The sequence below is a fragment of the Tamandua tetradactyla genome, chromosome 2 (genome assembly GCF_023851605.1).
Source record: "Tamandua tetradactyla isolate mTamTet1 chromosome 2, mTamTet1.pri, whole genome shotgun sequence".
Taxonomy (NCBI): domain Eukaryota; kingdom Metazoa; phylum Chordata; class Mammalia; order Pilosa; family Myrmecophagidae; genus Tamandua; species Tamandua tetradactyla.
In genome coordinates, this window is record NC_135328.1 from 116,810,078 (window position 1) to 116,821,970 (window position 11,893).

Here is an 11,893-nt window from a genome sequence, read left to right on the forward strand (position 1 = left end):
AGTTTGATTCCATTCCTGCCATTTGGACTCATGTAGCACGTGGGCCTGACTGGGCTCCTGCATCTCCATTGCTCCATGGACTGTGTCCTGGACCCTGTCCTCACAGTCTCATGAGTTACTAGTCATGGCAAGGAGTCCACAGCTCTTACTGGTTTGATAGAGACACTCTAGGAAACAGCCTCCTGATACTGTTTACAGGAGAGTGCTGTTCCCTTGTTCATTAATTTATTCATTTTCTCACTTATTCACTCACTCATTCATTTACAAGTTTGCCACAGATATTTTCTAAAGTTTGTTTTGTGTCAGGATCTGGGAATAATACCATGGTTAACAGAAACAGCCACGATCTGTGCCCCCTTGGAGATCAAGTCCAGGTGTGGAGACCAAAAGGAATCAAATTATCACACTCTCCAATACAAAGTTGCATCTGGGACAGGGCAGTGAGGTATGAGTGCTACTATGTGACTTTATCCTAGGGTGCTTTACTGAAGTAGGTCATGGAGGGGTTCCCTGAAAATGTGACATGAAAACAGATCTCAGGGATTGATACCAGACAAAGCTGGTAGATTCTTTGCCTTTGCACTCAAATGACCAATTCTTGAGACATCAGGGATTCAGAGAAAGAGTTTATTCTTAGGAGTGAAACTGGATATCCAATGACCTATCAGCCTAAAATCTGTCTCCCAAACCACAGTAACTCTGATAGTTTTATAGTATCAAAAAGATGGGCAAGTTTTAGGATAATGAACACAGTGGCTCCAGATGATGTAATTAGAGGTGGTCTAATTACTGAACATGCACAGACTGATTATATACTTAGTCACAGTGTAAGAAAATGGCAGCCTTAATATTATGATGGGCACGATTTTTATTATTATGAGGTATAGGGGACTTACAGGTTAAAGCCTAAGCTACTGTGTATGTCAGTTGGACCCATTTTAGTTAGATTCAGCTTTGGTTATCAAGATAACTATAGGATTGGGGAGAGTTAGTTCTGGGCTGACCCAAGACCCTTCATTAATAAACATTAGGGACTGTCTAGTGATCATAAGACTCTGAAGTTGAAAAATGTGTACAGGTAAAGGTCAATGACAAGGTTTTTACAAATCACAGGATTCAAGATAAAGGCTATACAATCATTATTAGAGATCTAGGTAGCTGGATTACAGTTCAGGGACTTCAGGTATTTCCCTTTCTACTGTAATCTACCCAAAAATAAAAAGGAATATTTATGTGTGGTTCGGTAATCATAATCATTTCTTAAATCCTAACTTCTCAGTTGCAGGATGAGCAGCAGCTGACTCAGGAAAGAGGGGAGGAAGAACACTCCAGGCAACAGGGGCAGCAGACACAAAAGGGCCTGTGGTGGGAGAGCACATGGAAAGTACGAGGAACTGAAGAGAGGCCAGGGTGGCTCTCCAGAGATGGGGTGGGGAGGTTTCACAGAACCTAATGAGGCTGCAGAGGGCTGTGGACACCAGACCATGCAAGGCCTTGTAACCCAAGTTTAGGATATTAGGAGTTGGTCCTGATCCTAAGATCAGTGGGACGTCTCAGCAAATCTTAGGGGAAGCATGGGGGTGGAGGGTGAGGGGGTAAAGACAAGACCAAATTAAGTTTTGAGAAGATGACTGGCTCCAGAGTGGATGCTAGCACATCATGGTGGTGGGTAGGCTACTGTCAATTTGGGAAGAGAAGGAGATGATGGGCTTTTCCATGTGGAGGTATGGGGTGGGGGTGGGGATGTTCTGTCTTCCCAGGGATTACATTCTGCAGGTTAAAATCTGCCTAAGTGGGGGCAGCCCATGGCATTACTTTGATGCTAAGTTCAGTGAGAAGTTCAGTGCTAGAGTTAACATGTAAAAGCCTATTGTGTGCCCGGCTCTTTGGAACATGTGCTGGTTTGAAACTCTTAGTACCCCAGAAATGCCATGTTCTTTAATCCTCATTCATTATTGCTGGGTGGAATCATTTTTATTGTTTCCATGGAACTATGACCCACCCAATTGTGGTGGTAAATTTTGATTAGTTGGTTTCCATGGAGATATGTCTCCACCCATTCAAGATGGGGTTGCTTACTGGAGTCCTTTAAGAGGGAACCATTTTAGAAAAAGCTTCAGTGCCAACAGAGTCCACCCAGCCAGAGACCCTCAGTGATGCAGAAAGAAAACGCCCCCCTGGGAAGTCTTATGAAATGAGAAAGCTAGCAGATGCAGCCATGTTCCTTCCCAGCTGACAGAAGGGTTCTGGACCCATTGGCCTTTCTTGAATCAAGGTATCTTTCCCAGGATGCCTTAGTTTGGACATCTTCACAGTCTTTGAACTATATAACTTGCAACTTAACAAATTCCCTTTTTTAAAAGTCATTCCATTTCTGGTATACTGCCTTCTGGCAGCTTTAGCAAACTACAACAGAACACCTATACAAAGTTTGTCTCATGATTTGGGAACTCTGCTACATCAGATGCTGCAGAGATCTCAGTCTGTGTCACCTACTGGAAGATCTGTATTGGAGGCAGACAGCAACTCTTACCTGGTCATTCAATGGTATCCCTTTTCCCATCTTTGTTCGATTTTCCTCAGGATGATAATCATCTGCATCATAGAATTTCCATCCCAGCTTTAAGAACAAAGTGAAAGAGTATAACATGGCAGGTAGTGCAGTCCCCCGGACAGCTAACACTAACTGGGCAGGTGCAGAAATGGTGTTCCCGCAAATACCACCACCTCTGCCTGAGCCCCCATGCCAATCCCATACAGATATGGAAGAGGTTCACAATGCTAATTTCCCCACCCCCTGTCATCGGGCTGCTGCAGCTCCTTTTTTCATTCATCACTGTAGTCACCAAGGAAAAAAATGAAATGGCTTCAAGGGGTTTCACAAACTATGCAGAGCTATCTATGACAGACTGGTAAGTTCTATAAACCACTAGGGGCCAGAAGAAATGGAGGGGGAAATGATAGAAGCCATGAGAGAACACAATAGGACATACAACAGGAGGCATTGGAACAGGTTACCTTGGATGCCAGCAGAGCGCCCACCGTTGACCTGTGGGAAGGACACATGCTCGTTACTGTTCTCTCCTAATCTGTGGGTTGCTTCTTTGGAGCCAAAGATGCCCCAGGACACAGATGGCTGCTACAGATAGTATATTACAATGACAATAACCTTATGCTCCTATTGCAAAATGCTCCTGACCCTGGATTCTGAAGAATCACTTTAGTTGTTCTCCAGGAATTCAAGTGAAATAATTAACCAGTATGGCCACCCTCTACCTTTTTTCTAAAGACAATATAGACGGTCTCATCAAAGCCCTGAAGGTTTTTTCTTCAATACTCTGTCTTTTGGTCCCTGCTCTGTTGATATTTACTGTTATTCTTTTTTTTAGAAAAAATATTAAATAAATAGTGAAATGAAATTCTGTTGAGGATATTGGGGGAGGGATCTGATGGAAGTTACAAGAGCATGCAAACATAGGGGTTTAAAACACATACACTCTTAAAGAACACGGGCAAATGGCTTGAGAATAACCACCACTCATTATGGTTGGGAATGAAATGCTGTCTTTGCACAGTATCTGACAATAACCCTTTCTTCCCCTAACAGGCAGCATGCGCCACTGAAAAGGGGTTGGGTCTCAGAATCGGAGAGCTGGCTACAATTCCAGTCTGTGACAATAACTGTTCTGTGCAAGCCACTGTTTCCACTAAACCCTGCAAAAAAGGGCACTGAGCACATATTTATTCATTCACCTACTTAGTTCATCACTATCTACTGATTCCCAGGATACTATGGGGAGCAAAGCAGACCTGGTCAGCCATCTTGAGATTTACCAGTATAATACCTTGCAGAGGGGGCTGGCAGGTCCTTCCTTGTTCTCAGTTTCTAAAGTGTCTAAACATCAATCCTTCCAATACTACGCTTCAGAATCTTTACTGTATCCTCATACCATTCCATCCTGCCTTCCCTCTTAAGTTTTGCATAACACTTCTACAGTCATTTACATGATTAGTTGGTTTCCATCTGCTTCACTTTTTAAAAAAGTTAGTGTATTAAAGGAAGGAAATTATCTTTCATTGCTGTATACTGGAAATTACCACCTGCTCTAAGTAGAAGGTACCCAAAAAGAAGTATACAATGAAAACACTGTGATTAAATTTCAGCTAGATACAATTGCCCAACAAAGGCCCCCTTCCTTTTGTTAAAAAAAGTAGCAGAACAGGGCCATGCTGGCTTAGCAGGCAAGAATGCTTGCCTGCCATGCCAGAGGACCCAGGACCCTGGTGCCTGCCCATGTAAAAAAAAAAAGATAGCAGTACAAATATATATAGTCTCACTAATGTGAACTGACATTAAAGAGCAAACTTTGAGAGTTAATGTTGAGAACAAGGTGATAGAGAAAGAGGATAGAGCTTAGGCATTTGATGCTGAAAGAGTACAGAATGTTCAATAGGATTCATTGTAAAGATCTAGAAATGGATAGCACAATACTATTTGATGGTAGCACAATATTGTTAGGACACTGAACAAAACTGAGTGGGAGTACAGTTGAAATAGGAAGGCTAGGGGCATGTGTGACACCAGAAGAAAAGATAGAAGATAAAGACTGGGACTGTATAAACTTAGTGAAACCTAGAGTGGACAATGATGGTGACTAAATGCACAAATATAATGAAGTTTTTACACGAGGGAGAACAAATGAATGTCAACATTGGAAGGTGCTGAAAATGGGATGGTATATGGAAAAAATATAATCAATGCAAAGTAGGGTTTATAGTTGACAGTAAAAGTGCAATAGGCTTCCATTAAATGTAACAAAGGCAATATACCAAAGCTAAAAGTCAATAAGAGGGGGATTAGGGAGGGGTTTGGGATTCTTGGTGGTGACATTTTTTTGTTTGTTTGTTTTTAGAGTAGTTTTAGGTTTATAGAAGAATTGCAGAGAAAGTACAGAGAGTTCTCATATTAACTTTCCCATCTTGCCCCATCACAGTTTCCTCTATTATTAACATCTTGCATTAGTATGGTACATTTGTTAAGAATTGATGAACCGATGTTGATGCATTATTCTTAACTAAAGTCCATAGTTTACATTAGGCTTCACCTTTTCGGTTGCACAGTTCTGTGGGAATTGAGAAGTATAAGTTACATTTCCACATACAGATGAGATTTGGGTGGTGGCATTTTTTATTCTCCTTTTAATTTTATGCTTTACTCTTTATTTCCCCCTCTTCTTTCTTTGTGGAAGAAATGGAAATGTTCTCATATAGATTGTGGTGGTGAATGCATAACTGTGATTATACCAGGAACCATTGGTTGTTCATTTAGGATGGATTACATGGTGTGTGAATAAAACTATTTTAAAAACAAACAAAAGATACAAGTGCTGGAGAAAATGTGGAGAGAGAGATGGACCTATTCACTGTTGGTAGGAAGTGGAATGATATCGCCCCACAGGAGGGCAGTGTGGTGGTCCCACAGGAGGCTAAATACAGGGTTGCCGTATGATCCTGCAACCCTGTTACTAGGTATATATCTGGGACAACTGAAAGCAGAGCCAAAAATGGACACACGCACACTGGTGTCTATGGCAGCGCATTCACAGTTTGCAATGGATGGAGGTGGCCTAAGGGTATATCAACTGATGAACTGAAAGCAAACCGTGGTGTATACATATAATGGAATATTGAGCAGCTGCAAGAAAGAATGAAGTGGTGAGCCATGCCACTAGGCGAATAAGACTGGAGGGCTGTATTTTGAGTGAAATACACCAGGAAGGAAAAGACAGATATTATAATGCCTCACTTATATGGACAAACTACAATATGCAAATTCTGAGAACTGAATTTGAGAGCACAGCTTATTAGGGGAAGCCTTATTGTAAGGATTCCAAGATTGTAAGCTCTTACAGCAGTCACATCTGTTCCTGAGTTGTAACTATTATTTCTAAATTCTGAGATGCTGAGTTCTGTGTATAATCTGTTCATTCCCTGGAACTTCAAGTATCTGTGTGACACCTGAGACCCAGAGCTAGAGTCCTGCAGCTATGAAAGTCAGCATTACCCCATACAACAGTTATACAGAAGTCTAAAAAAGAGATCAGACTTCAATTAAAGATATAAATGAAGAAAATCTGGGTAGGAAACTCACACTACAGCATAAAAGATAATATTGATTATATTTTAATACGTCAACTTCCGGGTGAGACCAGAGAAAGAGATATTTATTTGATGCAAAATTTATATATTCTGTAGTACACTTTCTAATTTAACTTGTATGGTCAGTTTATGTGAACACCATAATTACATGGCACCTTGACTAGGGAGTGAGATCTTGTTGTTTTGTATAGATTAGTGGGATACCCTGATACATCCCACAGTAATTTGGGCAGAGAATAACAAAGTATTTGCAAACTCCCCTTGAGGGACTGGGGGAAAATGTGAAAATATTGAACTTTCCCACCTGGGGAATTCCTGATATTCTCACAAGCATTGGAGACTGCAGTTTAATAGGCCAAGTCCTTGACTCAGGGCTTGGCCTTATGAAACTTATTCCTTTAAAGGAAAAGCTAAGCCTACTTCTAATTATGCCTAAGAGTCACCTCCTGAGAACCTCTTTTGTTGCAGATGTGGCCTCTCCCTCTCTAAGCCAGCTTGGCAGGTAAACTCACTGCCCTCCCCCCTATATGAGACATGACTCCCAGGGGTGTAAATTTCTCTGGCAATATGGGACATGATTCCCAGGGATGAGCCTGGACCTGGTATCGTGGGATTGAGAAAGCCTTCTTGACCAAAAGGCGGAAGAAATGAAACAAAATATAGTTTCATTGGCTAGGAAATTTCAAATAGAGTTGAGAGGTCACTCTGGAGGTTAATCTTATGCATTGCATAGATAACCCTTTCTAGTTCTTAGTGTATTAGAATAACAGAAGGAAATACCTGAAACTGTTGGATTGTATTCCAGCAGTCTTGACTCTTGAAGATGATTGCGTAATTATATAGCTTTTACAGTGTGACCATGTGACTGTGAAAACCTTGTGACTGACACTCTCTTTATCCATTGTATGGATAAAAGAGTAAAAAAAATAAAGACAAAAAAATAATGGGGGGATAAGTGGTATGGGATATTCTGGGTATTATTATTTATTTTTATCTTTGTTCTTATTTTATTTTTTATTTTTAGAGTAATGAAAATGCTCAAAAATTGATTGTGGTGTTGAATGCACAACTATCGGATGATGCTTTGAACCACTGATTATACACTTTGGATGATTATATGGTATGTGAACATTTCTCAATAAAATTGCATTTAAAAAAAGGTAGCCAGGGGGTGCAAGGGTAATTCAGTGGTAGAATTCTCACCTGCCATGTGGGAAACCCAAGTTTGATTCCCGGCCCATGCACTTTCCAAACAAACAAACAATTCAACAAATGGTGCTGCAATACGAGGATACTCACATGGAAAAAGGATGAAATGTGACCCCTGCCAAACAGCATACAAAAAAAAAAGGTAGCCAAGAAGTGTTAAAAGATATACTTGTACCATCCTGAGACCTTCTCCTTGAAATAACCAAAGTACTGGAATAGAATTGAAAGCTTCACCAATATTGATTCACTTTGTTGAAGGCTGCACATGCCTCATGTATGTGGAGAGATATTGGTTTAATGAATAGGAATTATTCTAATGTTCGTAAATAAACCCTTCAGTTAACTGTATGACTCTGCACTCAGTGGTCCTGAGCATGAAAAAAAGTGGAATGTCAACAATGTTACTCAACAGCATGGATTAAAATAAAAATAGCCCCCACTGGTAAATTGCATCTGGACTGGAAGGCACTAGGCAGGGTACTTTTGGCTTTCCCTGTGCAGAGATTCTTGGAAGTGGGTGATAGATAGCCCCCAAAGCTCTGCCCATCAAGTTGTTGAAAGCAGCTGTGTCTCCTGTGGGGTTGGAGGCTTTTAAGGCAGGGTAGTCCTGCAACTGCTCCGTGTGAGTCATGCACTTGAGCTGCAGTTCCAGTCCTGTATCGATCTTGAAGCTGATGCCATGTGCTGAGTCTTGGAGTCATAAGAGACTGAAGGCCCAGCAGAGCCTAAAAAGGAAGGTTCTTGGCGCTGCACTCAGCTTTTCATTCTTCCCCTCTTCCTTCCTAGTGAAGACTCTTGGTGGGCACTGCCCAAAAGCCCACTGGTGATTAGGGTGACATGTTATATGGCCTACTAGCAAATAGACCACCCCAATCCCACTCTGGCTAGTGGAGCCAGAGCTGAGCATAACCTAGAAACCACACTCAAGACCAAGAGAGTAGCACGAATGAACATGTCAACCACCATGCATCATTTAAAAGCAGTTGCTGGGTGGAGGGAGTTAGGGAAGTACAGCGCACAGAACAGATGTGGGTGAAGACTGGTAGGAAGGAGACGGAAGGAAAAGGAACAACCACTGTCTGCTCTCAATCCAAGCCTCCTAAACCAGAGACTGACTGCACTTCTGACCAGGCGGACACCAGGGACCCCTGCAGAAATTAAGTGTCGTGCTTGGCTCAAAGGAAACAGAGCCGAGCATTACAAAACAAACTTTGGGGCCTAAAGGTCTCCTGGTGAGTTGGTCTAAATCAGGAGCAAGGAGGCTTAAAAGGACAGTAAGCCGGTGATGGAGGCAGAGTGGGGCACTGAATAAATGAGAAAGATATCTGAAAAGTCTGATCTTGTTCCATCAGTAGGAAGAAGAAGGAAATCTTGAAAAAGAAGCTCAGGGTGGTTCACCACAATTGTGGACATATAAAGATAGCTAACACTGCCACCCACTCAAACAGCTGCCATCCTCCACACATCCATCAAGTCAACAAGTATTTCTTGAGTGTCTACTGTGTGCCAGGCACTGTTCTAGACACATACACATATACCAGTAAATAAAACATTTAGTAAAAGATCCCTTACCTTGGGGTTGGGGATGATAAACCTAGTAAATAAGTAAACGTCTAACTTGAAATTACTTTGCTTCAGCAGTTTCTTTTTTTTAATGCAATTTTATGAGATATATTCACATCCATATAATCATCACCATGATCAACTTTTGAACATTTTCATTATTCTAAAAAATAAAATAAAAATAAAAGTAAAAAAGAACACCCAAAACATCCCATACCCTCCCCTGTTGTTTATTTATGTTTTGTCTTTTTTTTTCTTACTCATCTGTCCTTACACTGGACAAAGGGAGTGTCAGTCACAAGTTTTCTACGACCATACAGACACACCTTAAAAACTATTCAGTCACACAGACACACCTTAAAAGATATTCAACTGTCTCCAAGAATCAAGATTACTGGAATACAGTTCAACAGTTTCATGTATTTCCCTGAATATTTCCACATTTTCCCCCAGTCCCTCAAGGGGAGCTTGCAAATACATTTTTACTCTCTGCCCAAATTACTGTGAGATGTATCAGGGCATCACACTAACCTGTACAAAACAACAAGAGCTCACTCCTTAGCCAAGGTTCCATGTGTTTAGCAGTGTTTTAAACTATTTCTGTTCTGAGACTATTGTTCACTTGGGCCATCAGGTTGTGATATTTTCCCAAATGATATGAAGTATAATTAGAAATCTTACAGTGCCTAACGGGGGCCTCCCATGGTCACCAAAGAGTTCAATGTAGTTATACCAAATGATCAAAATAATCTGTTCTTGGTCCAGTTGAATACTTAGGTACTCAGTATAATTTGACACATCTCCCTGACCTTAAACAATCAGTTGGCCCCAGGACTCAGGCCATGTTCAGTTTCTTTATCTACGTATGCTCCCTCAGTGAGCTCAGCATCTCCTGTCTTTAAATGCATCCACAAACTCCCACAATTACAACTGTAGTTCCTCTTCCCCAAACTCCAGAGTTGTTGTTTAGTCATTCACTTGGCAAATCCACTAGACTGACTGAAAAGCAATTCTCACCATACGCCACACTGAGCTTCTGCTCTTTCCTTCCAAACTGGCTCCACCTACTGCTTCCCCCTCACAGTATATAGCAACTCCTTCCTTTCAGTTATCCAGCCAAAAATCTTGAAGTCACTCTCAACTCCTCTCTCCCTCTCTCATACCCTACATACAATCCATTAATACGTCCTTTTAGTTTTACCATTTATCCAGTATACGAGCACTTCACTTCACCTGCATTGTTTCTTTCTCCTCATTGCTTTTCTCTTTGTTCAGCCACAGAGTCTTCTTTGCTGTCCTTAAAGTAGTCAAGCCTCAGGGCCTTTGCACCTACATTCCCTCTACCTAGAAGGCCCTTTCCCCACATATCTGCATGGCTTATTCCCTCACTTCTAGTGAAGCTTTGCTCAAACGTCACCTCCTCAGAGAAGCCTTTCTTGACCACCATGCCTGGCACTCTTGGGTCCACTTTATTTTTCTCCAGAGCACCTATCACCACCTACACGATATATGCACTTATTCATTTACTAACGGTCTCCCATATTGGAGTATATTTGAGGGCTGGAATTTTGTTTGTCCTGTTCTCTATATGAGAATGACGTAGAGTAAGGCATGAACTCAATAAATATTTACTGAATGCATGAGTATCATAAGCTGGAAATCATGTGGTTCAGAACACCCCCATCTGAAAGTGAACACCCCCTGGAAAGTGAAAACTACCTACCTGGAACAAGACTGCTTTAATATATTACCAGACTATATGGGCAGATCTTGATGCAGAAAATTCTAGAAGGGTACTGTAGGCTTTTGAAAGTTATATTTTAGCTGACTTTTTTCTTTTGTTGACTCTGGTTTAACACTGCAGTTACTGTTTAACCAAGATACCAAAGACTAACCCTACCTCCCCTTATCCCACCCCAACCTATCCACGCCACGTCACCTCCCCCCAAGTGTGGCCAGACTGGACTGTGGACTCCAGACTTTCCTCCTTTCCTCCCTGGACTCCAGACTTTCCTCCCGGACTCTCAGAAACCACCCTGGGTACTAACATTTTCTCCTTCTAGTTCACGCTGATAAACACTGATTAAAAAGGTGTACAAGAGACCAAATGTCTAAATTCAGTTTCCAAAACGTGGTCAGAAAACTCCAGGGCTTCTCAGGAAGGAGCAGAGCCTGAGAAACGTCTCAAGAACCTGGTGAGTGGTGCGCCCCCTTTGGTCCTGGTCCCCTCCCGGCTTGTTTGGATAAGATGCCCCGAAACACGGGCACTGTGACCTTCTGACGATCGTTCCTCGCGGCAATGACCTTTGTCTATTTGCGCCCCAGCAGGCGCATCTTTACAAAGGGCTTTCCTGCCCGCGGGATCGCTACACCCACTCTGTTTTATGGAAGGAGACCCGCATCTCAGACGCCGTCCGGGAGCAGGCGGCCAGGAGCGAGGGGCTAAAGGGATGGGGCGAGGGGAGCAGGTGCCTGGGCGCCAGTGGACCAGCGCGGACAAGTCAACGTGCCCCGGGCCTCAGTTTCCTCATCTGCGAAGGGAAAGGTGCGGGCTCCTCAGGGCCCTCTGGTCTCCGCTGCCTCCCCGGCCGGCCCTCGTGCCGCGGTACCTACTTCCCGGAGCCGCTCACGCCCATCACCAGCAGCGCCCCGGGCGCCCCCATGGCCACGTCTCAGCTTTTCCGCGGTCCTTCCGGGCCCCGCCCGCTCCGAGCCCGCCTACCCCAACCGCTTAGGGCGGAGCCAACCCCGCCACCTCCCACCCTCGGCGGGGCTGGAACCTGCGCGCCCTCCTTACCGCCCGGGAGGGTAGCGCGCGGCGGTCCTCCAGTCTCCATCCCGCACAGCGACGCGCGCGCGGAGCCCCCTGTGGTTCTTCTCTCCGCCCATCTCGTGCCGCTGGGGAAGCGTCACCTCGCAGGCCCGCCTTTTCCTCCTCCACCAGTGAAATAGTCTATTTATT

General features: G+C 43.2%; 1 protein-coding gene across 2 annotated transcripts in view; it reads right to left on the minus strand.

The window, feature by feature from the left end:
• IDNK (IDNK gluconokinase) overlaps window positions 1-11,641 on the minus strand; it is a 36,960-nt gene extending 25,319 nt beyond the window's left edge. The window contains exons 1-3 of one of the 2 annotated variants that reach the window (XM_077148592.1): window positions 11,545-11,641; window positions 3,019-3,049; window positions 2,534-2,620 (exon numbers count right to left, since the gene is read on the minus strand). In XM_077148592.1, the coding sequence (XP_077004707.1) occupies window positions 2,534-2,620; window positions 3,019-3,049; window positions 11,545-11,594 (168 nt within the window). In that variant the 5' untranslated portion in view covers window positions 11,595-11,641. Of the gene's footprint in view, window positions 1-2,533; window positions 2,621-3,018; window positions 3,050-10,654; window positions 10,794-11,544 lie in introns of those variants that run through there. The other variant, XM_077148593.1, reaches the window with a different exon arrangement.
• Window positions 11,642-11,893: the final 252 nt, after the last annotated feature.